We start from the raw sequence: 27,299 nt of genomic DNA, 5'->3' as shown, positions 1-27,299 counted from the left end.
TTTCATAACATTAATATTTATTGCTTTATATGAATACTGTATTGAAAGCCCAAGCATTCAGTTTACACACAGAAATTATACAATTATATACCGTTTCACAATGGCAGTGAGCACTCATTACAATCTACAAAAAATCTACTTTACAGAAATTTAAAAATCCTAAATATCAAAAAGGTACAGTTGAAGAAACAGGTATAAATTTGGCAGCCAGTAGTCGTGACTGGGAGGTTGCAGCTTGCATGTCTTTTAAATATGGGAACTGGAAAACATCGAGTTTAAAGCAGTAGTTTGTGCTTTGAGCTGGTTGGAAAAAAAATGTAACACTGGCTGTCAAAGTAGCACGTTCAAAAATACTTAGTTCGCTTCCAAAATGTTATACAAATCGTGGTGATTCCTCTGCACCCCTAACCCTTGTAGAGCTCAGGAACGTGACCAGGGCCACGTCTCCATCCTTCCCCTGCAGTGCTGTGATGGGCCCGATGCCACCTGCAAACCTTGGAGGAACTCTGACACTTCTGGACAATATTCACGAGCTCCAAGAAGCACTCAACAAGGCAAGCACCCGCTCGTTTCTTCCAAGGTGTTTTATTTTCAAACATTTCTTCTACGAAAGTTCAAGCTAACGTTTTGATTACAACGTTCTCAAGGTAAAAGCACATTTTCTCATAAATAAATGAACTCCTTTCGCTCAGGCACCTCAGAAGTATACAAAAATGTTGTCATTGGAACAGTTCTCTCGGAATGTGTTTACTCTGGTGTTTTCAACAATGGTAGTACTTCCAGGGTTTCATACGGGCCAGATTTCATGTGGTTTGTTTCTCCAGAGGCAAAGCAAAGTGCCTTGAGAGGTGAACTCAGTCTTTCCCTATAGAAAAAGTATTTGCTGTATTTATCTTTTATAGAAACAGAAAAATATACCCTTTCCCCCTTAGAACAGCGAGGGTACACGGAGGTGTGCATGCTGTGTGAGACGTGTGTGTGAAATGGAACGCATTTGAAACACACAACAGAAGGTTTCTTGGTGTGTATTTAAATAAAAATCCAGAAACCAGCCTGAAACCCCGAATTTCACATGTCAAATGTTGAAACTGTAACCAAAATATGAAGGAACTGCTAGAGCTGTCAGAAAAAGACAAAGACAAAAAGCTTTCTTGCTTACATACAACTAGGTGTGGTGATCTCCAAAAAAGTTGTCAAAATTATAATTACCTTCCAGTTTAAAAACTTTTATTCTAAATAAAAAAAACTATACACAAACCACTGATTTGACCAAACGAAAGTTCAGCGGTAAGCAGGACCTGAAGGAGCTGGTATTCACAGTTCTTATCACGTACAACTCTTTCAAGGTTCAATCCATGGAGAAGTTTATTTTACAACCTGCTTCTTTTTGTAAAACTAAAGGTCCACTTTATTACATAAAATTATTTATACAGTGTAAAACCGGAGCCTTATGGAAAATACTGCCTCTAAGTTTATTTAAATTAGTCTTGCTCCATAGGTTCATCTGCAGCTTCTGTGGCTTCATCACTGTTTTCCATGGGGCTCTCTGAGGAGTCTTCTGGAGTTTCAGTGGCGTAGGACCCCAGCTCTCCCGCGTCACTGCTCTCAGCTCCGCCGGTGGCAGATGCACTGATGTCAGTGTCAGCCGAGTGCGAATCCTTCTCTGCCTGCGCCTGGTCAGACTCCTCCATCTGATTGCTCTCCTCAGAGCTCTCTTCAGCCACACTCGAGGAGTCACTGTCTTTGTCCTGGTCTTTTCTGTCCGGACCAACGTTTCTGGGAGACATGAAGGACTCTAGGAACAAAGGAAGTACAGTATTACCAAGGGATTTGCCAACATTCCTTAATCCTGCTACCTTCCACTCCGAGCTATGCTGGGCAAAACTTGCACAGCGCAGACAAGGACAAGAAAAACAGACAAACCTCAGTTTTATTAGAAGATGTAAAGAATTAGAGCCACCTGATAGTTTGTTGGGATATCCAAACTATGCCAACACACAATTTATTTTTCTTTTTTTAAAAATTATTTAACAGGTAGCTTCACTGGATAAAGACAGAGTTTAAGAAATAACTTTTTCTGGCTTCCCCACATCCTCCATTTGCCTTCAGAAGCAGTTTTTTGGAAATTATGAAACCATGGCTGCTTCAGGTGTCCAGCCATCATGATCTACAGGAACATTGTACAAATGCATGAGCCACAAGAAAAAATTCAAAGGAAACATCCAAGAATATGTAAAAAAATAGATGAGTCTCTTAACTGCAGTTATTTACTTTTTTTTTTTAATTTAGGTACAGAGCCTGCCCTACACAGTGAGATAACTTTTACTGTTCTAATAGAATGTGGAGATATTGTTGCTCAGTCTCCTCAGTGAAAGAACACAAATTTGTATCTATATTTAAATGATTTCCATCATTAATAAAGACAGTCAAACAGAGCTATGACCCATCCCTGTTCTGGAGAAAGGATGAGAACATCTGATAATACCCTAAGGCAGGGATTCTTGAATTCTTGGTTTAACAATCTGATTTTATTCATGGCCTTACAAGATTTTAAGTACACTTAAAGTGTACTTAAGTTTCATATTGAGTGCAGGACCAAGGATAAAGAAATAACAGAACTGCTAAATTATGCAAAATTGAATCATGAAGTAGCTCTACTTTAAGCACAGCTGGAGGTCTCCAGCAAAGAAAATCCCAACTCCTTGGAAGTAAAAGAAGACGGTGAAATCTGAAATACCTTCCTCCTCTTTCTCTGTACAGTGCTGTCTGGCACAGGTAGCATCTTTTTCTTTCTCCTGAGATGTAGAGGATGCTTCTGTCTCTTCCCCCATGCCTGAAGAGACTTCACTGGAGGCAGTTTGGTTTGGTGCATCTCTGGCTTCCCCTTCCTTGTCAAATTTAAGTCTTTTTACCTCATGTCCCTCTGCTTCTGCAGGATCATCCTCAGAGTGCTTATTTTTCACCGGGCTGCTCTGAGCACCTTCTGATTCAGACGCTGGTGATTCACTACAAGCAACAAAACCAGACGTAGCTTTTATTGAAGACAAATATTCTGTACCTTGTCACACTTTAAGAAAAAAAGTAGCAACTACTTGGATTTAAACACATTAAGCGATAACAATAGAATTTGCTTCACATATTACATAATGAACCACCAAGTCACCACTCCTGATTTAAGACTCCATTATGCATCCCTTAGAAGGCCAGTCTTTTTTAAACTGTTTTAAAAACATAAATAAAAAATCCCAAGAGTAATAAAAGGTGAAAATACACACCTGTGTTTCTTCTCCTCTGTTTGCTGCAAGCTGGGCTCTTTATGCTCCGTGCTGTCTGGCAAACCGTTGGTTGTCATGGGAGATGACAACGAAACCTTCGTCCGACTCACAGGTCTGGGGGTCCCAGGGCCATTCACATTCGATCTTTAAAATTAATAAGGAAAAGTTAATCCAGCCTTTCAGCTAAGTAATTTGCTCCTGGTATAAATGGTATAAAGTAGTTATACCATTCCTTTAAAAGATCAACAAAATGAAATAAATCTATGAGGGGCTTTGCGGTTTTATATTGAATAAAACATCCCTCGCCTACAATGTGCAAACTGAATTAAAAGAATTAAATAGCAAATAAATTCTCAACCATGAGGTTAGAGAGAGATCAAAATACAGAGTACATGGCATACATGTTCATGCCTTCTGTATCCCCATTCCCCAGTATCCCGTGTCACACCTCAACTTTAAGGGTACTTATTGCCAGAACTCCACTGCTTTTATCCAGTCCAAGTTAACCCCTGGAACTAAACTCACCTGTCAGAGTACCCTGGTGAATTTCCGGGGAACATAACACCATTCATCCGATTTAAACTACTGGAATTATTTTTCCTAACAAACAAGCAAAACAACAACAAAATGTTACGAATAAAGGAACTTTAAATCACTTTAAGCTTGTCTGCACAGAATTCCTCAATCCCAAACCTACAAAGCTGTATTACCACTGTCAGGCTTCTAATTTATTCCCAAATTATTACACTTGCAGACACCATCCCTGCTGATTGAAATATTGATAATAAAATCTGAACTCTGCATGTCTGGCTTTTAGATACAACTACTAACAGCAAGAGAGATATATCAGACGCACACATGCATCTTCCCCATTACTAACACAAGCTTGAAGTTTCATGGAAAAGAGGAATATACTCACTCTGAAGATGGATATACACAGCTGACAACCATGACATTCTGTAATATACAAACAAACATATCAGGAGTTCAGAACTCTTGACAACATCCCAGAACTTTTAAGAGTTACAAGATTTTGGTCCAATCTGTTAAAATACCTCTGCTCCCTCTTACAAGGTCAGGATTCCAATAAGTTTGTTACTGTCCTAACGAGACCAGCACATTAAGCCTCAGGCCCAAGCTGTCTGTAATTTCGAACTGAGGGATCTCTGGAGAACAAAGTGTTCAGAAATGCTGAAGTATCCTATTGTGGAACCACACTTTCAGTCTCCCTCTGGCTTCTGAAGGATCCCACATTCTGATACAAGCTATAAAACACCTGAGTGCTCCTCTGAAGGCACACTCTGCTATACCACAGGATTTAAATAATGAAACAAAAGACACTGGAGGGAAGGGGCCTCCCTTCTTCTTCACCTCTGGATCTACTCTGAAACCAAATGTGGGAGGAAATTTCAGGGTATTCCATCTGGTAATTTCTAACTAGGACTCCATACAAAAACTGCCACTACACCCTCCACAAACCACAGGTGGAATACTGCACAGGATTGGGAAACACAGCTGTTGCAGCCCTGAGATTAATTTTTATGTCTGCAGTTATTTAAAAACCACTTTTTGCTGCTGAAAGGTATGAAACAAACTCAGCCACTTAAGAGCAGCCACTAGCTGTGGCTCTGAGCCCCAGGGAAAGCAGCAGACCTTTGGGAGCAGTTGGGAAGTTATTAAGTGGTGGTTGTGACTGGAGCTGTGTTCTCTCTCAGACAAATACATACCTTTTCCACACCTCTTAGAAATTTGTCTGTTCCTGTGTAATTCCTCCTAGGATCTGTCAGCAACTCACAGAGTCGCTGGATAGTGAAGGGGATGCTGCAATGAAATAAATTTATAACAATTTAATTTTATTTTAATACGTACGACTGTTAGGAAGTAACAACATTATTGGTTTCTCCCCCTTAGCGAGAAGGTGGAACAAAACCAGTACTGAAATTTGTTACCATCATATTCAAAGCTGTTTCCTGTGCTCACCACCACAAAACCCAAGTAGAATCTCAAACCCTTCATCCCACAACTCAAAGGATTCATTTAAACAATGAAATCAGATCATCAACAGCAAACTTTCTGACTGTTCTATTCCAATATACAGAAGAGGAATTGCAAGGGATTCCAAACAAATTTGAGTCATACACACTAGAGCTAAAAAAGTCTCAACTTGTAGTTTATTTCAGGTTTTACAAAACATGGTTACAGAAAAAGTAGTAAATGTCGGAATTAGTAGAACCATCATACTTCAGCTGTTACAAATAATCTATTTTGCTACAACTGGACAATGTACTCATCTATCAAGGAACAGATCAGGAAAAAATAATAATAATAGTAATAATATCAGTGATGTATAAGCCCATAGGAACCACACAAACACATTTTTGTTTTTGACAATTCTGTGCTCAGTTTCATCCCTGCTGAAATGAGAAACTGACCTTTCAGACAAGGAACACTTTACAGACAATTCCCCGTTACCTGAGGCATCTCACACTTTCAATCCAAGTTCAGTATCACATTTTAACAAATTTACGCCAAAAATATTTCAGTAAAATTATGAAGTACTATGCATTTTTACAGTTAACTAAGTTGAAGCCATAGGAATTTAAAAGGTTATCTGAGAAGAATATTTGATACAATACAATATTGATGAACCATTCTGTGATTGGGAGTACAACTGACACCAAATTCAGAGCAGCATCAATCCAGACTGACATGCATGTGTGTTTATATATACTATATATACTATACTGTAAATTTTTGTCCGAATTCCACGTTTACTTTTCTGAGGAAGTCAGCACGTGGTATCTGCAGCCTGTGTCATGAGCTAACACAGCCTGGATCTCCAGCTTTGCTCATTAGCTGAACAGCGCAGCAGAGATGTGCTCTCCCCAGCTCAGGGCAAAGGGGTCAGCACAGCTCCAATTCATTGTCCCACATGACACCCCACTTTAACTAAAAGCCAGCAGCACTCAGAGAGTGACTAATATCAACAATTTCATGATGTTTTTCAGAACTGCCTGTACATTATGCTACTGAGAAGTCCTAATCCTCAACAAACCAGAAAGACCACAGATACAAGTGTTCCTTCTAATTCAGTTTATAGGATAGTTCTGACATTATTAATTTCTCTTCCCTTGTTCTTCACTGGTCAATCAACAATCTTTGACACCCGATTTCTTCATAAAATCATCAAGCATAGAAGAGACTTTTAAGATCAAATCAATTCTCACAATATTCAGCTTCTGTACAGTGCCTTCTTTTAACAAAACTCCCAACTTTTAAGTCACAAAGAATTTACTTGATCTGTTAATCTTTCCATATAGTTAAAACATTAAGTTGATCTTACTATTTCTTGTGATGGTCATTTTGGTTTTGGGCTGTAAATTCCTAATTTAAGAGATTTTGCTGTTTTTTTAATAGAATAGACAGTCCATTCAAAAATCCATTTATTCAACAGAAACAAAAACATGCAGATTTTTAAAATTATTTTCCATCAGCCAGATCTGTAAGACATCCAGGGGAATCAGCACCTGGGTTTAGCTGTATTTAACTGGTCCCCTGGAATGTTGTAACATGAACTGCTTTGGAATTAACACAGTGCTAATTCCCCAAGTATGACAGAAAGCTCAAGAAATGTGCAGCCTGCAACTAGCTCCAGAAGGAAAAACTGTGTTTCTGTTTTACTCTCAGCTATAACAAGTTAAAAAGAAAAAGGCAAAAGCCAACTCATTTCTCTCCAACCTCTTCACAGCAAAGTGAACTTCGTTCATCGAGCAGCAGATGGCACCCGGTGTCACACAATCACCCCTGTGCATGGAACTCCTTCAACACTTACAAACGCTTTTAGCTGGAAAAACCCAAAGTTAACTTCACCTCAGGAACTCTTTCTGGTGAAAAAAACTCAACAATGTGAATTTAAAACAGAAGCAATTGAAACTGGTGGAAATCTATAAAGGATCACCAACGAAGAGTTTGTGAGCAGTATGAGAGCTGATTGTAAATGCTCACAAATTTAATTAGTTCAGCACATGAGTTGCATGAATAGTCCTGATCTGCCCACTTAAGGCAACCACTTCAAATTCTATACTCACACACTCAAAACTGCACTTGCAGCACTACAGCCCAGAGTGAATTACAAACCAAAAATTCATTTGGACAGGACTGAAGAGGGATCTGGGAAAATTACTTGTAACAGCTATATTAAATTGTAGCTAAATAAAACCCCCGTAAATGAAATTTAGATTATAATCTATTTTATTCATGCTGTGAAAACTTCTCTGTCATCAGAGATCCCCAATAATTTACCTTGGAACTTCCTTGTTTCACTAACAAAGGAGAAAAGGATAAAAAAAAAAAATTGGCAGAAGTTCTTACTCCAAAGCAAATTGTAAGAGAATTGTAGAGAGAATCTGGCTCTGCAAACCGGTGCAGACACCATGTCAAGTAAGACACAGACAGGTTAAAAGGGCCAAGTTGTGCTTTCTTTAAAAGGCACTTTAGCTAGAAAGACCCCAAAACAGGGGTCATTTGCTACTTGGAATGAGCTCTTTCCCGCTCTCTTAAACAAACACTAATAAAAATATCCCGATAATAAAGTCACATCAAGAAGGTTCCTCATCTGCCCTGAAATGACACCCACAGCTCTAAAGAAGCTTGAAGATACAAATCACACAACCCAAAACCTGCTGCTGCTGCTTTTTGGACAGATCTCCACACGATTCAGCTTTTACAATCACATCCTCCCTGTGGGGGTTACAGGATTTACTAAATGAACCTCTGCAATTCCAGAACCTGAAACATCCCCGGACATTATTTCCTTTAAGGTAAGTAATGGATGATGCAGTTTGCTTCTTCAAAGCCTGAGAGTTTCACTGCAAAGAATGAGGAAGTTGAGCACCCTGAAGTGTTACAGCAAAGGATGAAAATAGCACAGGCACAGCCTAAGCTGCAGCCTCGTCATCCAGAGGTTTGTTCAGTGCACTTGGGAACAACAGCAGATAACAGCAGCCCATTCATTAGCTGTCCCTGGGAGAACATTACCCATTTTGTGGGCAACGAAGCATTAACAAAAAGCTGGGGGAGGCGGGAGAGAGGCAGACTTGAGCATAAAGGATAGGTTTGTTTTTAAATTCCTGCAGTGAAGCAGCCCGGTATAAATATTGGGCAGCTGAGAACAAGCTGAATTTCACATTCTTAGAAGTCTACTACATGAGAGCAATTGTGGGGGGAAGAGGAGATCTGACTTAAGACTCCTAAACTGCAGATAAATGAAGTAGCATGGAACAATGACAGTATGAATTATAAATACAGCATCAAATACATATAAGGATGTGTCAGGAGCACCTCTGAACCTGAAATTTCAGAGTATCAGCAAGGCAAGATTTAGAACATGTTCATTTATCAACAAGCTGAGAAAAAGGCTGAAAGTCTCTTAGCAAGTACTGAGCAGCACAACCACGATGACTCAGCTTATGGCAAGTATTTAGTCCATCCAGTCTAGAAACAACAAAAATACCACATAAGCTAGTAAAAAGGACACACCAAGTAAGACAAAAACATCAGGAGCTTTATTTGAAAGGAAACAAAAACTTCTAAAATTAGGAAACCAGCAAAGGGCACAGATACATTTCAATCTAGAACACTGTCAGCAACACATCAAACACCCCGTGTCCCTCATCAGTATCACTTCAGCTATGAATTTGAACCTGGTATAATTTAGTAATTCCAGCCCAGGTACGCCTTTGCCTCCTGGTCACACCCTGTTTCTCACAGCATGGTTTCTTCAAAAGCCAGTGAACTGCCACAAAACAGTCAGGAACTGAACACCAGAAGACCTCTTTCCATTTGGTATTTCAAAATGCACTAAAAGAAATCTGACTTTACTGTCTATTTCACCTCTTAAATGTACACAGTAATATGATGCTTCTTTGAACTGCACTGTTTAAAAATGAACTACATATTGAAAAAACAAAATGCATGGCAACATAGCATATCACATGTCACACTTCTCATTCAGTGACACATAATAAAGTTCAGAAATTACTGTAATGTATTTCCAAGGTGCATATTTTGCTTCTGCTCGTCTATTCGAGGAAGCAAAATGAAGTCACAGATACAGCACAAACTACTACGTTAAAAACTGGGGAAATATGTTTGTTATCCTGATTTTAGAAAACAAAGGATACATACCCATTAAATCCAGTGACGATTTTCAGGATTCTTTCTTTCATCTCTTCAAAGGGAATATATTCCACGTTTGGATTGGGTGGCCCTCTTGGTTCAGGAGCTGAGGTTCTGAAATCATCCATGACTTTCTCCAGTTTGAAAATAAAATAACCTTTAAACTGAGACCACTGAACCCTGCACAAAACACAAGCATTGGACATAGGCAAGTTAGCCCTAAAGCCAAAGAGCAACAATGTAAGTTTATGTTTGCATAACAACGTTCACCCTGGTATGCCGGTCCTAAGATAAACGAGAGGAGTAATGCAGAGCTGTGCTCCCTTCCTGCATTTAAAGCACGGTAAGTATTTCAACAATTGTACTGGAACAATGTAACAGAAACCAACTGCCACTAACAGCAGGGGAAGCCATTTCCGTAAAGAACCAATATCCACTGACAATGCAAACCTAAATGTGAAACATACACGTGTCTATACGATGTGAAGGGAGCCTACAGTGCTGCCTGTCGTTTTCACTGAGCTCGTAAGAGGTGGAAGGGGAAAAACAAACAAAACCAAACCAAACACAAACAAACACACTCCTCCCACCCCAGTAAAAACCCACCACACCAAAACACCAAGTGTTTCAAGTTCAGAATCCATAGAACAACTGTACACAGCATTATCTGCTTCCCACACAAAACCTTACCAAAGGCTTTTTGTAACTCCACACACCTTAGAAACACTTCATGATGCCTCTTTTTCTCAAAAAAGCAAGCATTTTCTGTATCACAGTCGGCACTTGTTGGCAAACAACTGAGCAAAACAACTCTGACTCCTGATAAACATTCCCACAGCAGTAAGCTATTAAGATGCTGCCAAATTACCTCTTGCCTTATAGCTTCAAGTTTCACCATTTATAAAATTTTCAAGCAAACAGGTCCCTCTCAATGGGTACAAGAGACAAGTGCTGAGCCAGCCCTTGCACACCCACGGCCCCACAGAGCAGCCACAGGAGCCATCCGGGGCCTCCTCGGGACCGTGCGTGTCTGAGCAGCACAGGGAGCCACGGGAAAACAACTGATTCAGCTCAGGATCGATTTGTTTCTATTCCTGTTGATGCAGGAGCTTGCACAGCTCCAGGACAGAGAAAAAGAAGAAGCAGGGAACAAACAAACCAACAATAAAGAAAGAGAGAAAATGATCTTTGGCATTTATCTGTAACAAACACGATCTGGTACGAGCAGGCTGAAACCAAACAAGTGTAAAATGTGAGCCCCCGAAAAGCCCTTCAGCTCCTGCTCAAAGCAATATTAAACCATACAGAAAACTATTCAGCCAAAGGCTCTATCTCTGCAGGCTGCCTTTTGCCCTGGCTATTTCTGACCCACGTGGGGCTGACCCGACTGTTTGTGCTGTGAACTACAGCTGATGTTTGCTCCTCCAGCACCAGCACCACCAAATCCCAAAGCACAGCCCAAGAAAGCTCTATCAGCCTGCTTGCACCACAAAAGCAGGGCCATGTCATCTTTGCCTTAATTTTCTCCTTTGTCTCAAAGAAATAATTGTGAGACCAAAAAGGGGGGGAAATACAGCTTAGGTTTATCTATAGAGATCCAAACACAATGCCCCTGTCTTTCACTAGGAATGATAAATTTGCTAGAATAGGGGAACTCCAAAGAGGAGAACAAACCTCTGTTTTCCTTCACAAGAGACCTTTAGGCACCTTACAACAGGAGGGATCACATGACTCAGTGAATAATATTAATGAAAATTAATAAATAAATAAATGAACATCAAGGTCCCCAAAGGGATTGAAGAGCACCACTGAGTCTCGCTGGGTTGTCTCCAATCAGCATTCTACACCCGAAGCAGAATTCTATAATGTTCCACTGTACAATATCAGCCACTACTACTACAAATGTTGAATTAAAAAGCTGTACAATTCTGCGGTGTTACCACCATGAAACCAAAGCGTTAGTAACAAATCACAGATTTAATACATAAGCACAGCATAACCACAGTAAATAACCCCATGACAGTGTGGGGTTACTCCCCACAGAGCATCCCAAGAGCTTTACTTGCCTCGTGAAAGGGGATTTCACTATTACTCTAAACATTCTTTGACAATCACATTTGGATATATTTTCACACTTTAACAGTGAAAACAAAGAATGGCTCAAGTTTTACTTTTTTCTTATTAACACTTATCTTTTCACACACTATTAACCCATCAGCGTTTGAAACAAATCAACAACATGACGCTTAAAATGGCAATTACTGCCTGAAAGCAGCACCCACAGCTCCTTTACAATGTTAAAACTACAGAAAGCAGAGATTGTAACATTTTGCCTATATCAAGAAGTCGAGAAAGCTATCGCTTGGAGTTTAAACTACAAATTTTAATTAGTATTTCTCCCATTATAAAAGGAACTTACATATGCGACACACTGAACTACTGACACAGAAAGCATCTCTCAACCTGCATTCCAAACCACTCTGAGCAGGTAACACAGGACAGGTTCCACAGAGGCAGCTGAGTTTGAGGATAAATTCATCCTGCAATCACAAGGGTGACACAGCTAACCCAGAGCGACACCAGCCTGAATCAACCCAGCAAGCTGCTGCTAGAAGCTGTGTAACCACAGCAGGAGGAAGGGGCTCAGCACAGCCTTGCTGCTCAGACAGCCACTGTGTTTCTCCAGCAGTTTTTTCCAGCACTGTTGGATTCCCTGCTGCTGGGGCTGCAGTAGCAGCAGCAGGCAAGTTGAACTGCTCAAAGGCCACTGTTACATTCAGTGCAACCTCAGACAGAACTGCAATTCCAACAATAAACACACCTGTCCTGTGCATCTCCTGACATCAGTGTTGTTAAAATAATGAACTCACTTCCGGCCAAAAAAAACCCAAAATGATTTCTGCAGGGACAGTAAGATTTTCTCAGTTCCCATTTATTTAGTGGAAGTGATCAAAAGTGAGCGTCACAAGAGCCAAGCCACCTTTCCTGTTTTACCAGTCTAGGAAAATGACATGTACAAGTTGGCATCAGCTGAACTTTACAAACTCACGTGGGTCATCCATCGAGAAAACCAGTTCCTTCATAACAATGGGTAGAACTCCTTGGCAATACAAAAGGAAGATTAAAAGTCACATATCCTACTAGCTGTCAAAGCAATCTTTATCTACACCTCTAGAAATTTTAAGTTATCACCATTCACTGAAAGACTGCTTGCTTAGAAAGACAACAGAAGAGACAAACAACTGCCAAATATCTGTTTTTCAGGAAAAGAAAAATATTCCACATGTATCACAAGCTTCCTGAGAAAGACCTTTATTTTCTCTGTTTTGTTACACAACGTGAGAACCAAAAACCAAGAGAAAAGTTCGGTCAGTACCTCCTATAGTTAGATCAAGAGCCAAATAGAAGCAAAAGAAAATTCTTCTACACTCTGCTTTATGTACAAGCTCATTAAGTTTTATACACTGGAAAATAACTGATAAACATCTCAAGTTCTGTAAGAATAACAAATTGAAGAAATTCCATGGAGAAAATACTGTTCATACTTTTTTCAGAGCAGGCTTGTTTATAAATACTTGTTCTTCCCACTCAGGATTGCACATAATCAGCCTTTTCTTCCAAACCATGCTCTTCCTGTCCACTACACTAGCTTGGGAATTTGTATCAGCAACTTTGAGAGTTTTTAGAGCCACTCAAAGAAAAAAGTTACTGAGAATGCGGCATGTTCTGAAACACCTTCAAAAATAATCCTAAAAAAAATCAGCTGACCCCAAAATGTTTTGGTTCAGTGTACTTTCATTTCAGAATGATGGCTTTGTAGTTCTGTACATCTTCTGTACATCAGGGCACCTTTCACTGCAGTATCTGGGTCACCCTGTGTAAATGTACCTGTACAAAGAGCTCTGGGCTAATGAGCCTGGAGTTCCACACATGCTCCAAATCATTTAGGAAAAAAATGCCACATAAGAGTCCTCTGCTTCCCTCCCACCAGCTCCTGCACCATCCTTCCCTTTTGTCAACCTAAATGATTTGCTCTGGCATACAAAAAGTCAAGAGGAAGAAACTGATTTCAAGCAAAAAATGCCTTACAAGAAAAAAAAGCAAAGGAATGGCTGAAGACAAACAATCACAGCAGTTCAGAATTACAGCTTGTATCCATATAAACACCACACATTTCACATTTTCCCAGGACAGACACAACTGCTGGTGGTTTAAAGCAAAAATTTAATTGTTTTTTAAAAAGCACCTTTAAAAGTCAAGCAACAAATGAGAGGATGGAAACACATAGAGAAGCCAACAATTCAGTCTTTCTACCTTACTTCAACATTTTATACACGCTAACAGTATTTGAGATGATATTTAACACCCTAATATTGTACCCCAGTGCAGTCCCCGACCTTGCAATTTCATTAAACATTAGAAACGTAAGTGAAAAATGGATGGAAGAGATTTCAGTGTTTGAAGACACTCAGTTGTGTTTTTAAAGTCAATCAGGAAAGCAGACAGCACCTGACCAAACAGCCAATCCTACAAGGAACATCAGCAACCTTTGAGAAGATTTACATATAATTAGAGAGATGACATGACAAAAGGCTAGGAAAGGGTGAGGGAGGGCATGAGACATGAAATGAACAAGTAGAGATTAAATTAAATTACAGACTATGCAAAAAAATTGCTAACAAAATATTAAAAAAAAAAAAAATCCCACAGAGAACTACATAGAACTCCAGAATGGGATCAAAATGAGCACGTGAAGATAAGAAACTTAAACTCTAAGACGAAAGCCACAGAGGAGGGATGGAGAACTCCACAGTCAGCACAGTGCAACAGTAACACAGTGAGTCACGGAGAGTTTATGAAGCAGTGAAAACACCTCCCCTGTGCAGGGAAGAATAATAAAAAACATCAACAAAAAGAGGAGAGATTAATTTAGACACAATCTAACGTCGTCAGAGCAGAGCCACGGAAGAACACAATCCTAAATAGCTCTGTTCTCTAATAAAAGCAATCAATCTATTTCACACCTGGACTTGAATTACATGATTTGCTCTTGGAACAAATCCATTACTACAGATCAACAGAATTTGCCAGGCAACACCAACCAAGTCTAGAAATACACCAACTCTACTCGACGATCAGCACCTTCGGCAGGGAACAGGCCACCCCAGACAGAAAGCAGGACAAGCAATCTGATGCAATGCTTTGATTTCAAAGAATTAGCAGCCCAAAGTTGCTTGCAAGGAATGACTGCAACTCTACCAACATGATTTGCATAGGATTCATCCCTCCAAACAAAATTGCATTTTACATGGAAATAATCTAATCATATCATTCCCAGAGTGCAAAAGACATCCCCCCATTCCCTTATCTCCTGCTTATGCAAAATGCTTGTCCTGAAGAAGCTGTGAAAGCAGCTGTCTCTCTCCCCCCAATGGTTATTGAGGAGGAGAAGAACCAGCTCAATATCTGCACTATTGTGTGCCAGAGAATTAACTGATATTTTCTTCTGACCACTGGACAAGTTTTCATCCTTGATTCTTTTGCCCCTTGGTAGAGTCACTTTGGGAGGTGTCAAGGAGAAGAGCAAAAAGCCTAAAATATTTAACACAGTTGTCTGGGCAAGACCTGTCAAAGAGGAAAATCCCTACTATTTTTAAGGGAAAACTATCCATGTTGAACAAATGATATGTTTCCCTCTCACATATTTAGCACTGCAAGGCTTTGCTGTAACAGAGCATCCCTATACCAACACATGACTTGGACACGAGGTGGAAGTTGGGCTGCCAAGTCTCCAGAAGTGCAGAGGATAACTACATCTTTACTCATCTCCCTTTCTAAAAACTGTCATAAAACATCAGAAAAACCCTAAGGGAGTGCATATGGCTCATACACTTTAGACAAACTCTAAAGATTTTAAGGCTCAAACTCCAGTAAAACCCATTGAACCAAAGCACGACAAAACCTAAAGCTGACTGAAGAACTGGAGGAAGAATTCAGAGTGCCTGAAACAAGGCTAATTCCTGAAATGAAAGTACGGCAATTATTCCAATCTTTCTGGAATTGCCTTACAGATTACAGGTTTAATTAAGAAAAACATTATATTGAAGAGATGTTAAGCTTCCAGAGACCCAGATATGTACTTAAAACATGAAGAGTCCCAGGAGTCCTGGTGGGATGTCTGTCTTCAGATTTCACAGTGTTTAAGTTCATTACAAAATTACTTGATTTAAATTTTAAAAGGATGCCATCTGTTTTGGAGAGATGCTGAATACCACACAGAACATAAAATGAAACCAAAGTAGATCTTCTATTGATTCTGTTCATTGAACAGGCCATAAAAGAAATATCAGAACTTAGTGAAAGGAAGTATTTCCCTCTTCACACTTATCCTACTATTGTCTCTCTGACAAGCAGGGAAAAAAAAACAAAAAAAAACAAACAAAGCAAAGCAAAACAAAACAAAACAAAAAAAAGTCAGTCACTGGTATTACCTTTGCCCCCCCAATTTTTGCTGACTTACATGACACTCACACAGAGACCTGCTAGTAGGAAACAGGTGTTTTGAAGAGAAGTAACTTGCCAACTTTAGTAACTGTTTCTTTTCTTTTGTGCCTTGTTCTAGAGCTCCTAGGAGATGAAGACATACTCTAAGACAGTAATTTCCCCAGGCTGTCAAAGGCAAAATAAAAGTTTCATCCAAAACAAGTTAATTCCTTTTCTATTCTGGTCTATCAATGGGATCTCCAGAACTATACGGAAAGTGAAAAGGCAGAGAAATGAATTGCCCTCTGCAATCACAAACCCAATTCAAACCCCTGGCAAGGCAGCAAACTTTCCAGCACGCTCTTCCACAGCCTCCACGCAAGATGTACCCAACAGGAATACTGAGGACTAGATGGAATATGCCTGCTCAAATCCAAGGTGTCTGCCACCAGGGAGCACAGAACTCATGGCAGGCGTGAGGAGCCCCAGTGTGGCTCCCTTCCCACAGGCTGTGCAAAGAGCAGCAATGGGGAGGCAGTGCTGGAGCCTGCCCGGCCTGTCCTGACCCCTGCCCGGCCCGTCCTGTCCCCCTGCCCAGGCTGGCCTGTCCCCCTGTCCCGTCCCCCTGCCTGTCCTGTCCCCTGCCGGCCTGGCCCGTCCTGTCCCCCTGCCTGGCCTGTCCCGTCCTGTCCCCTGCCCAGCCTGTCCTGTCCTGTCCCCTGCCCGGCCCGTCCTGTCCTGTCCCCCTGCCTGGCCTGGCCTGTCCTGTCCCCTGCCCGGCCCGTCCTGTCCTGTCCCCCTGCCTGGCCTGGCCCGTCCTGTCCCCTGCCCGGCCCGTCCTGTCCTGTCCCCCTGCCCGGCCTGTCCTGTCCTGTCCCCCTGCCCAGGCTGGCCCGTCCCCCTGTCCGGCCCGTCCTGTCCCCCTGCCCAGCAGCACCTCAGCACCCAGAGCAGCACCCAGGGATTCTCTCCAGCAGCGAACAGAGCTGCAGCTGCACAGAAAACCCATGGACTGCAGCCCCGTGGGAGAATGAGATCGAGGACACGCTCAGCTCTTCTCTCAGGTATGTCTCTCCACCTTTTTTGTCACTGTTTTGTATCAATCCTTACCTTATCCAGCACACACAAATTTGAGATCTCTTCAGTGGCAATAAAGAAAAGGACACATCGACATACACAGTTATAAAGAAGGGGTCCAAAAGTCAAAACTTAAGAACTGCCTGTAAAACACGATTCCCAGCATTTTAAGACCAGCAAATGAAAAAAGCCAAACCTATTGCCATTTGATATGTTAGCTTTCGTACAGGAATTATTATTTCATTATTTATGATATAAACAGATTGCTTCTTAAACAGGTGCGCTTTTGATTTTTTTTCAGAAAATAGCTCTGAAAATTTCTGGGATAAAAAGCTGCAGCACTGAAGTCCCACTAAGAGGGAGATGAGCCATGCTGAGGCTCCCACAGGGACCCCATTCCAGTGCAGGAGGGTGCTGGCCCACCACACACCTAACCTTGTCCTTGGTCTACACCAAAAGGGGCAAGGCTGCCCTGCAGCTCCCATACATTCTTGTGATCCCACACAGGGAGGTGAGGCACATCACTGATCTAACCACAAAATTAACCCTGCAGATAAGGCACAGTAAGATGTGTGATGTGACTAGCAGGGAGCTGAGCCATTTCTTTAAGCAGCAGCACTCACTTACCAGGTAAAAAAAATACCTCACCTAATTCCACTCTTGTGTCAAATATTCTTTGTATTTTAAACTTATTTTTCTATTTCCTGTGCTTTATTTTAACAGTATTCTGATGTAGTTCATTTTGATGTCATGATTTTGCATGCTGCTGCTATTTTCACCATTCACACTGTGCAGAGTAAAACGGGAAACTCCAAACAATGACAACAGATTCACACAGTAAAATCCCCTGCACAGCAAGGGAGACTGGCGTCTCACATGCTTCTGGAAAGCAGACAAATGCCTCAACCTAACATCAAATCAAAGCCTTAAGCTCTGCTGGATCCTTTCTGAGTGTTTCTAAATGAGCAATCCATTCTAAAAGTTAAGGCGCTCCAGGTAGGGTCAATTTCCTGGGGCACTGTGCCTTGCTGCAGAGTGTGCTCCTGTTAGGAAAACACTGGCAAAGCACTCGTCCTGGGGGAGCGTCCTGTTCTCTTTCACCTGATAACTCATGTAAAATTAAACACTCTCACATTTTATCTTCAGTAGGATTTTACCTCATGTTACCTTTCACTTTAATTAAAAATATATTGAAGAGTTCAAAGGAGGAAAAACTGGTATTTCCCACAAGCACAGGAGGTGTTTTTCCATTTTCACTTGCTGATTGCTGTCAGCCTAAATCCAGTCTTTGCTCTCCTTGGGAGCACAATGAGCTCATTCCAGAACCAGGGAAACTGTCAGACATTAGAACTACATTTACTTCAGTAGTGTGAGTGTTCACCTCTGCTTGCAAATTACTACTGCTCTTGCCAGGAACAACAAAGATTAAGACTTAGTTATGGAAACAGGCAGCTGAAGAAGACATTAAAGCACTATCTGTAATCATCAAGGGACTAATTCTGATCTCTGCTGATAAATATTCGGCTGACTCTAACAGAATACAGCTGTCCCACGGAACAGAAAAAAAAATTCAGTCCAAAATTTTCTAGGAAGTACATTTGTGAATACAGTTCTCTAAAACCAAATGCAAATACCTTTCATTTTCTTTTAAAGTGAAAAACTGACCACAGAAGAAAAAAATACAAGATTACAACATTCATGATTCAAAAATTAACTTCCTTATTGCAGAGTAGAAAGCAATACGGGACACCAGTATTCTGGTTTGCCCAGAATAACCAAATCCAAACAAGAAATGCTGCAGCTCCTCTGGTACGTGTAGCTGTCACTGTTAAAGGAGTTGTCAGGCCATGTATTGATAATCCACCTTCCCCAAGTCAACCAGACTGCTTTGTGTCCCTCCTTCTGTGTGCAGTGTTGCCTTGTTCCTTCTCCCACGTGCCATCAGGCACAAACATTTCCTAAAGCTTCAGACAGGAAGAGGGATTAAGGCTCACCAATTACAAAGTCAAAACGGAAAAACATCCTTGGCACTGAGAAGTGTAATATGGAGTGAACAATACCCAAACGCCTGGGAAAGTTCTTCAGATGAAATACTAATAAGCACAGAACCCCACTAACCCCATAGAACAGAGATTTGAGGCCCCCTGGAAAATATCAGAGGTCACACTGAGGCAGCCACTACAGCAACATCACTGAGAGGTCAAGGTACAAACCAAGAGAAACTCTGAGGATGACAACAAATCCCATCAAGCCAGGGAGAGAACTGAGCTTGAGGAGAAGGATGACCACGGAATACAAGTAAAAGTGATCATCAGAAACACACGGAACTGCATTAACTACCAGAGAATACATGGTGGAGAGGTTTTCTCTGAAAAATGCCATGGACTGGCTGCCAAAAAGATTGTCAGGAAATGTGTTTACAAGAACAAACTGTGTATAGCAACAGGGAAGGAAGCCACACTAACACTGCAAACCTGAAAGTGCAAAAGAGCTACATTTGTGATTAAAACAGTCCAATCACCCCCAAAACCTCAGTGCTGCAATCAAAGTTTGCCTTTTGCCTTTCCTTACACGTGTATTCCACAGAGAGAGTAATGCTTATTATGTTCAGTTCATCACACACATTTTATAATGGCAGTTAAAGTCTGACCTTTACACTGTAAACCCCACTCCCAATAGATATGAAGTGGCAGCACTTAAAATAAAACACTACAACTGTGTGTTTCCCAAAGCAGCAAGTGATTTCATTGATATCTGCACTGACTGCTCTGAAGTACTACGGCTACACAATTCACACACATATAAATTTTGTTTATAACAGTTTATAAAAGAGCAAGGAAGCTAAATTCGTGTTGACATAGGTACATCAGCAGGCTTTGTGACCAAAGACCCCTGTCCTTTAGAAACATCAGCGGATTATGAAACAGAAAACAGTGTCAGTGGAATGGGAATTAATGGGGGGTAATTCCAGATGCTGAATGGAATGGAGTTAGTGAGGAATAACAGTGAACAACAACGCAAGGAAGTTTACTCACATCTCTTGCTTTACTGAGAACATGGAAATGGAAGAGGCTTACACTATCAAAGGCATGCAAACTTCTTTCAGAAAAATATGATCCTGCTTATTACAGCAGAAACTTGAGAATTGTTTTATTTCATGTTTTAAAAAAAATCGTAAGTAATTACATTCCCCAAACAGGCATAAAGATCTCCAGAAAGCTGTCTTCAAACAAAAAAAAAATGTTAGCACACACATGTCGAGCAAGAAAATGGCTCGTTGAATAAAAGCAGAGAACATACTTTAGGGAAAAAAAAAAAAAGATTTAAATTTAAGCATGTGAAATAAGCCAGAGGACATATGGCAAAAAAATCCTATACATTTGTAACAGGAGAAAGGATATTATACAAGCGTTCAGGGTACATAGTTTAAAATACTTAAACTGATATGCAAACTTATTCTTGTAGGAGTTCATGGCTACTGTACCATCATCTATCTCTCCTACAGCTGACAAACTATTTCACTGCCGTAATAAACTAATAGAAAAGTTCAACTGATTCAAAAGAGCTTAAAAGCATAGTAAGAAAAAAGTTCACTGCTACATAAGGGACATGAAACAGCATCAAAAGGTCAAAAGTATTTCTGCCATTATCTTTGGTGGAGCTGCAGTTATGTAACTTACATTTACAGTTATGTAATTCACCAAAGGCAAATCGTCCCTGATCCACCTGACTGCCTGCCGAGGAGGGAAGACCAGAGCACGCTGCAGTTCAACCTGAGCAAGGCACAGCAGCACGGTGTGCCCTGGCAAAGCTGCAGCCCCAGCGCAGCGTCGGCCTGCGCTTGCACTGCAGCGCTGGTGGTGCCAGGGATCCAAAGTCCAACCACACCCAGTTAGAAACACTGGAGCTCACAGCCCACAGCAGGGGGAAGCTGAGCGCTGGCAGCCCGTGCTGTGACCAAGGCTGCTGCACGGCTGCTGCACGGCTGCCTCCAGAACACAGGCTCTGGGGTTGGAATGCAGCTGCTGACTTCCACCAGTGAAGAGCTAACTGCATCCAGGGAGATGGAAACTGGTTCCCTTCTGAGATGCACAAGGGCAGGGTGAGAGGCGCCGGGCACAGGATGCCCCAAGGGAAATGCTCTTCCCAGTGCACATGGTGAAACAGAGAGCCAAACTGAGCCTGTGGAATTGCCATGACTGGAGATTCAGAAATACTGCATAAAGCCCTAATCAATTTCATTTAACTTTGGAATTAGCTCCCCTTGAGCACAGGGTCTGGATCACCCTCCAACTATTCTATGATGATAGTGCTGAAGTCCAGATTCACCCTACAACCACACTAACTAAACTCACGTTGGCCCTCAAGGAAACGTGATGAAACACTTCTGTTTTCAGATTCAGATGAGGTTCAAATTAATATTTCAGAGCTTCCAAAAGAATCTCACTACAGGAAGAAATAAAAGCAGAATGTATTTTAATGGCTGTTTATGCTGCACAAAGGGGAGGAACCGGTGCAACTGCATCACATCCTGGACAGTGTTCTCTGCTTAGGCCTAGAAGGATTTTACAATTAATCACTTCTGCCTATGAACTGCATAGCTCCAGATTTTGGTACTTCATCACTTTCTGGATTCCTTCACTGTCAGTAAGCTTCTGCATTATACTTTCCACTACAGTAAGACATTAAAACTGCACTTTATAGGTTCCCTGCCCCAGGGCAGGAGTGGGGGAAATGCATAAAAAAACCAACATAAAATTTTTGATTGCTTTAGTTTTCTAAGTTTTATTTTCCACTTGAGAAAAATCTAGTTTTCCTTTCCAGTCCAACACATTGGATTTTCTTGGTGAAGTACCTAAATTGTTTCAAAATATTATTGCTATTAAAGGGACAGAGTGACTCTAAACCCAAGAGAATTTCCTAAGAGGCAAGAGAAAACATTTTAAATACAGGACACAAAATCACAACTGATAAGTGATCTTCATATCTGTTTTTAAGAATTCTTCAGAAACAACAAAAAAATTTCACTGTTGCATTTCACTTCTAGTACTACAATGCTCTGATTTCCATCCCATCCCTTAAAGCTCTTTCTACTTCAGAAAAAACAGGTAAGTGGATTTCTTATGAAAAAAAATAAGGGCACAAAAAGTCATCCTGTTTCTAGAAGTCTTTCAGCTACAGTGAAGTACTAGGATGAACAAATTTCCTCTCTCTTCACTTCCCTCAGTGTTGCAAGTGACATTGATCAGTTACAAACTGGAGACAAGGAGGTTATAACAAACTTCCCTGACTGCACTTGGTCTCACTAAGAAATTGACTGTTAGTATCTCAATAAAAAGTCTGGTTAATTGAAGAGTATGTTACTCCTCTGAAAAAAAAAAAAAAAAAAAAAATCCTAAGATTCAAGACAACTTTAAAAAAGGTTGAACCACAAACTTTATATTATACTTCACCTAAGGTTAAGTCTTACCATGGCAACTGTTAAGAAACAAAAATATTTCAAAGCAGCCAAGCAATCAGACTTTTGCTTCTGTCACCTCTAATACAGGAAGTTTAGACTGGCTTTTGTAAACGTAGGCCATAATCTCCCCAACAATTAAGTGAATGGTTAACTTTGCACAAGAGGGAAACTTCAACTTCAAAAAGATGAAGTGAATGCACATTATTGTATGATTCAGGGTTTTACTGCACAGCACCGATAACACAACTAAGCTTACACTGATAACAGAACCAAAATTAGCAATGTTTTTATTCCACACCTCCCTTGTAAGTGAAAAAGACCTCTAATTACAATAAAGATACCAAGAGCCTTATCACAGCTGCAGTGGTGGCTTCACCACCTCTCACCCTTCGTTCCTCCCCAGCTGCACTACAGTTGGAAGTACCAGCTACATGTGGATCAGGGAACTGACCCTTGTCCAGAAGAGCAGCACTGTCACAAGTTCCAGCCCCAGGCTCCCGTGGAGCAGCAGAAGCAGCTCAACAGCCCAAGTGAAGCAGTGACCCAAGGGCTGCACCAGCCAAAGCTGCTGCCAGAGAAATCCCAGGAAGAGCAGAGCCTCAGCTAAACCTGCACCTACCTGCTCCAACCCCCTCAGATGAATAAGCACTTTGGAACAAGCGGGGGCAGGGAGGTACGCAGCAGCCTCACCCCAGCCTGTGCTTTCCATCTGTTAAAGAGCTACGTGTGCCACGATCAAGCTCTGAGGAGAACCTAAAAGGTCACTTTAATTTACTTCATTACTACCTTTTCAAACTGATTTGACTAAGTCACCAAGATCTGCTGCAACTGTCTCTGGAGACATCTGGGGGATGAGAATATTTACCCCAGACGGCAGCTTATCCTCGAAAAATCAATATTCGTGATGAAGTTAAAAAGCCGACAGAACCCCCATGAAGAGCACATAACTCTCCTAGAACTAACAACTGAAAGCAAAAGTATTTCACATTTCACTTGTCCTGATTTGCCTCAGTACTTTGTTTGTTACACTAGGAACAGGCTGTGACTGACTAAGATCCATTGTTTTTCAATAATCAAGTCTGCAAACCATGGGTGTAATTACCCCTGACTAAACCATCCTCGCTGCTTGGCTTTTTTAAACTATACTCTGAACTTTGTAAAAATCCTAACAAATGCCACTGCAAACTAATATTTTATCTTCTCATTCCAAAGTAGCTGTTTATCAATGGTTTAGATTCTATTACATAGTTACTTTTGCATGGGTGAAAATAAAGATTATCTAAAGAATTTCAAATTTTCACGTATTTGGTAGGTTTGTCTATTCCAAATACTTGTACAATGGTCAAGCTATACCAGCTTAAAAATACATTAAATTCTTAAAAGGCACATTATCAATCTTCATATGAGTGATTCCCAGGAGATTTTAAATTTTATTCATTTTTTTCCCTGATATTTTGATATACAACACATCAGTGAACACACAAGCATGTCTGATGAACAAATACAGGCTCTGGTAGAAAATCTGAAGCAAATTCAATATAATAAAACAGTATTTCCATGTCTATCTCCAGATTCTAATAGACACTTCTGATGTTCATATCCAACACTTTTTAAAAAACAATTTAATGCAACTGAAAGGTTGAAGAAGGTTGAAAAGAGCTACAGAACTCAAAAAAAAAAAAAAAAAAAACAACAAAAAACCCCACAAACCTGGAAACCTAGAAGGCAGGATCTGTGTATGAGATGACAGATCCCAGTTTAGGTTTAAGTTTGTAAAGATAAAATAATAAAAAATAAACCTAGATTTCCTAAATGAAAATAACATCAGAGAACAAATAATGTTCCCAAGAACCTGCCTCCTATAGAATCACTTTTTTAAAACTACTTTGGAATATACATGATAGTGGCAGATACAGTAAAAACAACCTGAAAAAATATCTCAGAATGGGAAAAATATTTTAAACCTATTTTAGTATGGGCTTACTGTGGTGTATTTTCTTCTATATAATAAGCACTAAACCAAAATATTACCAAAACATTAAGCATTGCAGCTGTGTATGTCTGCTGAGCACGAGCCTTCTATTCAAAGAGCAAAGTACATTTCAGAACTTGTTTTTCTTTCTAAACCATTTATCCAAGCAGCAGCACTAGCAAGCTACAAAAAAAAAAAAAACAAAAAAACCCCATCAAACCTTACAAAACCCCTTACAAGTTCGAGGGACTCTAGAAACTCAAACAAAGCCCGTGCGGTCACTGGTTGGTGACAAAACACTCGTAAAAGCACACCTCCCCTGCTGGAGCCGTAGTCTGGCACTAGGCCTCAAAAACAAGGAGCCAGCCCGGGCGCCAGATAGTGAGCACATCTACGGCAGCGCAGCCGGGGAAGCCTTTCCCCTTCCTGCCAAATAATGATCCCCAAGGAAGTCAGCAGCACCGATCCCTGGAAGGAGCGCGGCTCCTTCTCGCACCTCCCGGGAAACCCTCCGGGAAACCGGCACAGCACAAGGGAAACTCCCGCACCAGCTGCAAAACCACGGAACTCAGAGCGCTTCCCACACATCTCGTCCGCAAAAGCACCTCCGGATTGTCCCCTCCTTCAGCAGCAGCGCTCAGACGCGATCGCAGCATGGTTACAGAGCCCAGAAAGAAACAATCCGAGGCACCGATCTCTTTATGTAAATAACACAATTAGATACCGCAAACACGGTTATACAACAGCGTGTAGCAGACATTGCAACAGAGGCTGAACTCGCCACTTACAAAACCTGAAATCTCTCTTAAAAACCCAGGAAAAGCAACAGGTTTTTCATTGTGCTGAGCAGGATCAGTAAGACCTGACAGACAACCCTGAGCAATGCCTGTGTAAGAAGTCTTCCCTCGTTAGATCAAACTATCAGCAAACTAAATTAATCCACACGAAATTAAATGGGAACTAAGGAAAGCTTATTTAGCTCACTGAAGCAACCTACAGGCAAAAAGAAAAAAAAAAAAAAGAATCCTGGTAGAACCTCACTGACGTAAAATGCAAGAAATATTTTAAGTCACAACTGAGGACCACCAAAAACAGACACACTTACATCGTTTCTCCAGTCTTAGCAACATGACAAAGAAACTGATCCAGTATTGGACACACTTCCTTCTTTCCTCTCTTCTCAAAATCTGTTGGCATGAGAACGACACAAAAAGAATGGTAAAAGAAGACGGGACAGAACAAAAATTCACAATAATTAGCGATTTGCTTCAACTATCAGTACAGCTCCCACACAAACACTGCTGTGCTTTTACAATGCTCCGGCTCTTCCCACGAACTCCACCAGCTTCCCAGCCCTGGGAAACACTTCTTATTTTTCCTGCGGAGAAACCGCACGCACCAGAGTAGCAAAAGTTGATCTGCAACTTCTTCTGAGCAGCCACGGCACAGAAAGAGGCCGATTTCCTCAAGCTGAGCCCAGAACAGAGAGGGCTGGGGAGGGAGAAGGGGACAGGTCCGGGCTGGGCCGGGATGCGGGGGAAGGGGCCGGGATGCGGGGGAAGGGGCGGCCAGACCGGGGAGTCCAGGGCGGCAGCCGGGGAGACCCGAGAGCCGCTGATCCCCCCTCACGCAGCCCCGAGGGTCGTTGGGTAGGGGAGATCGAGGGCTCTGCCCTCCACTTGCCCACAGCGACCCCCGGGCTCTCCCCACCCCGCGGGAGCCCCCCCCAACGAGCAGCCCCCTCCCCACAGCGCGGGACCCGTCACCCTCAGCGAGGGGCGCTCCCCCCACAGCGTATGAGGGACCTCAGCCTTCCCCTCAGCGCGGCGACACCGCTCGCCCACCCCCCGTCGCCAGCCTCGCCGCCACCTTTCAGAGCCTCCTGCAGCCTCTCGACGTCCATGATCCGCCCGGGCGATTCCCCCGCGGCTCCGCGCGGCTCCCCCGCCCCAGTCCCGCGCAGACCGGGCCGCGCTCACAGCGAGACCCCGCGCTCAGCGACGCTCCAACATGGCGCCCGCGCCGTGCCCGTGCGCGGCCCCGCGGCCCCGCCCGCCGGGGGCGGGGTCAGTGGGCGGGGCGGGAGGGGCGGGGCCGCGGGAGGGGCGGGGCCGGGCGGCCGTGAGGGCGGGGCGGGAAAGGCGGCGGGAAAGGGTGGGCCGCGGCGTCCTCCCGCCTGACCCTGTGGGGACGGTCTGAGGGCAGCTCTGGTCTTCTTTTCTGGCCGCGGGTCATCGTCCTCCTCATGCTGGCCCCGCCGTGCAGATCCTCGGGGGAGGGAACGCGCAGCCTTCCCCCTTTCACGCCCCGGCCCCCCAGAGAGCTCTTCTTCTTTCCTCCCCGCTCTCAGGCTGAGAGTGACCGCGCTGCCCTCACCCACCCAAAGTCCCTGTCTATGCAAGGACGTGCCTGTCTTTTTTATTCTCAAGAAGATCACAGAAGATCCCCAGGTGGAAGGGGCCCACCATCCAGTCCAGCTCCTGACCTTGCACAGACACCCCAACAATCCCACCCTGTGTATCTCGTTGTCCAAATGCTCCTGGAGCTCCGGCAGTCTTCGGGCCGTGACCATTCCCTGGGGAGCCTGGGCAGCGCCCCACCACCCTCTCAGGGGACGAATCTTTTCTTAATATCCCGCCCCAACCTCCCCGACAGCCTCCTGCCATTCTCTCGAGCCCTGTCACTGGTCACGGGAGGGAAGAGATCGGCACCTGTCCCCTCCGCTCCCCCTCAGGAGGATGGTGAAGATGGCAGCGATGTCTCCCCTCAGACTCCTCCCGGAGCCTCTCCTCCCGCCTCTCTCCCACCCTGGCACACATCCCTGTGCTCCCGGCATGATCCCCTCGCTCATGCC

The 27,299-nt window shown here is 42.4% G+C and overlaps 1 protein-coding gene across 1 annotated transcript; it reads right to left on the bottom strand.

Annotated features, from left to right (window-relative positions):
- PPP4R2 (protein phosphatase 4 regulatory subunit 2) lies at positions 1-26,463 on the bottom strand. The gene is made up of 9 exons (XM_040076182.2): positions 26,315-26,463; positions 25,551-25,632; positions 9,462-9,632; positions 5,003-5,096; positions 4,195-4,232; positions 3,801-3,875; positions 3,276-3,419; positions 2,738-3,006; positions 1-1,795 (listed from the first exon to the last, which is right to left on the bottom strand). The coding sequence occupies exons 1-9, from the start codon at positions 26,346-26,348 to the stop codon at positions 1,482-1,484; spliced, it is 1,221 nt and encodes a 406-aa protein (XP_039932116.1). The 5' UTR covers positions 26,349-26,463; the 3' UTR covers positions 1-1,481.
- Positions 26,464-27,299: the final 836 nt, after the last annotated feature.

The sequence above is a fragment of the Hirundo rustica genome, chromosome 12 (assembly GCF_015227805.2).
Source record: "Hirundo rustica isolate bHirRus1 chromosome 12, bHirRus1.pri.v3, whole genome shotgun sequence".
NCBI classification, from domain to species: Eukaryota; Metazoa; Chordata; class Aves; order Passeriformes; family Hirundinidae; genus Hirundo; species Hirundo rustica.
Note: the sequence above shows the minus strand (reverse complement) of the source record. Positions and strands in the feature narration are given on the sequence as shown.

Excerpts from the sequence above, each read along its gene's own strand:
- PPP4R2 (XM_040076182.2), bottom strand. The coding sequence starts at position 26,348 with ATGGACGTCGAGAGGCTGCAGGAGGCTCTGAAAG. Across the intron at positions 9,633-25,550 it reads GCTAAGACTGGAGAAACGAT|GGTTCAGTGGTCTCAGTTTA; the intron begins GTAAGTGTGTCT and ends TGTTTTGTGCAG. Across the intron at positions 5,097-9,461 it reads ATCGTCACTGGATTTAATGG|CATCCCCTTCACTATCCAGC; the intron begins GTATGTATCCTT and ends ATTTCATTGCAG.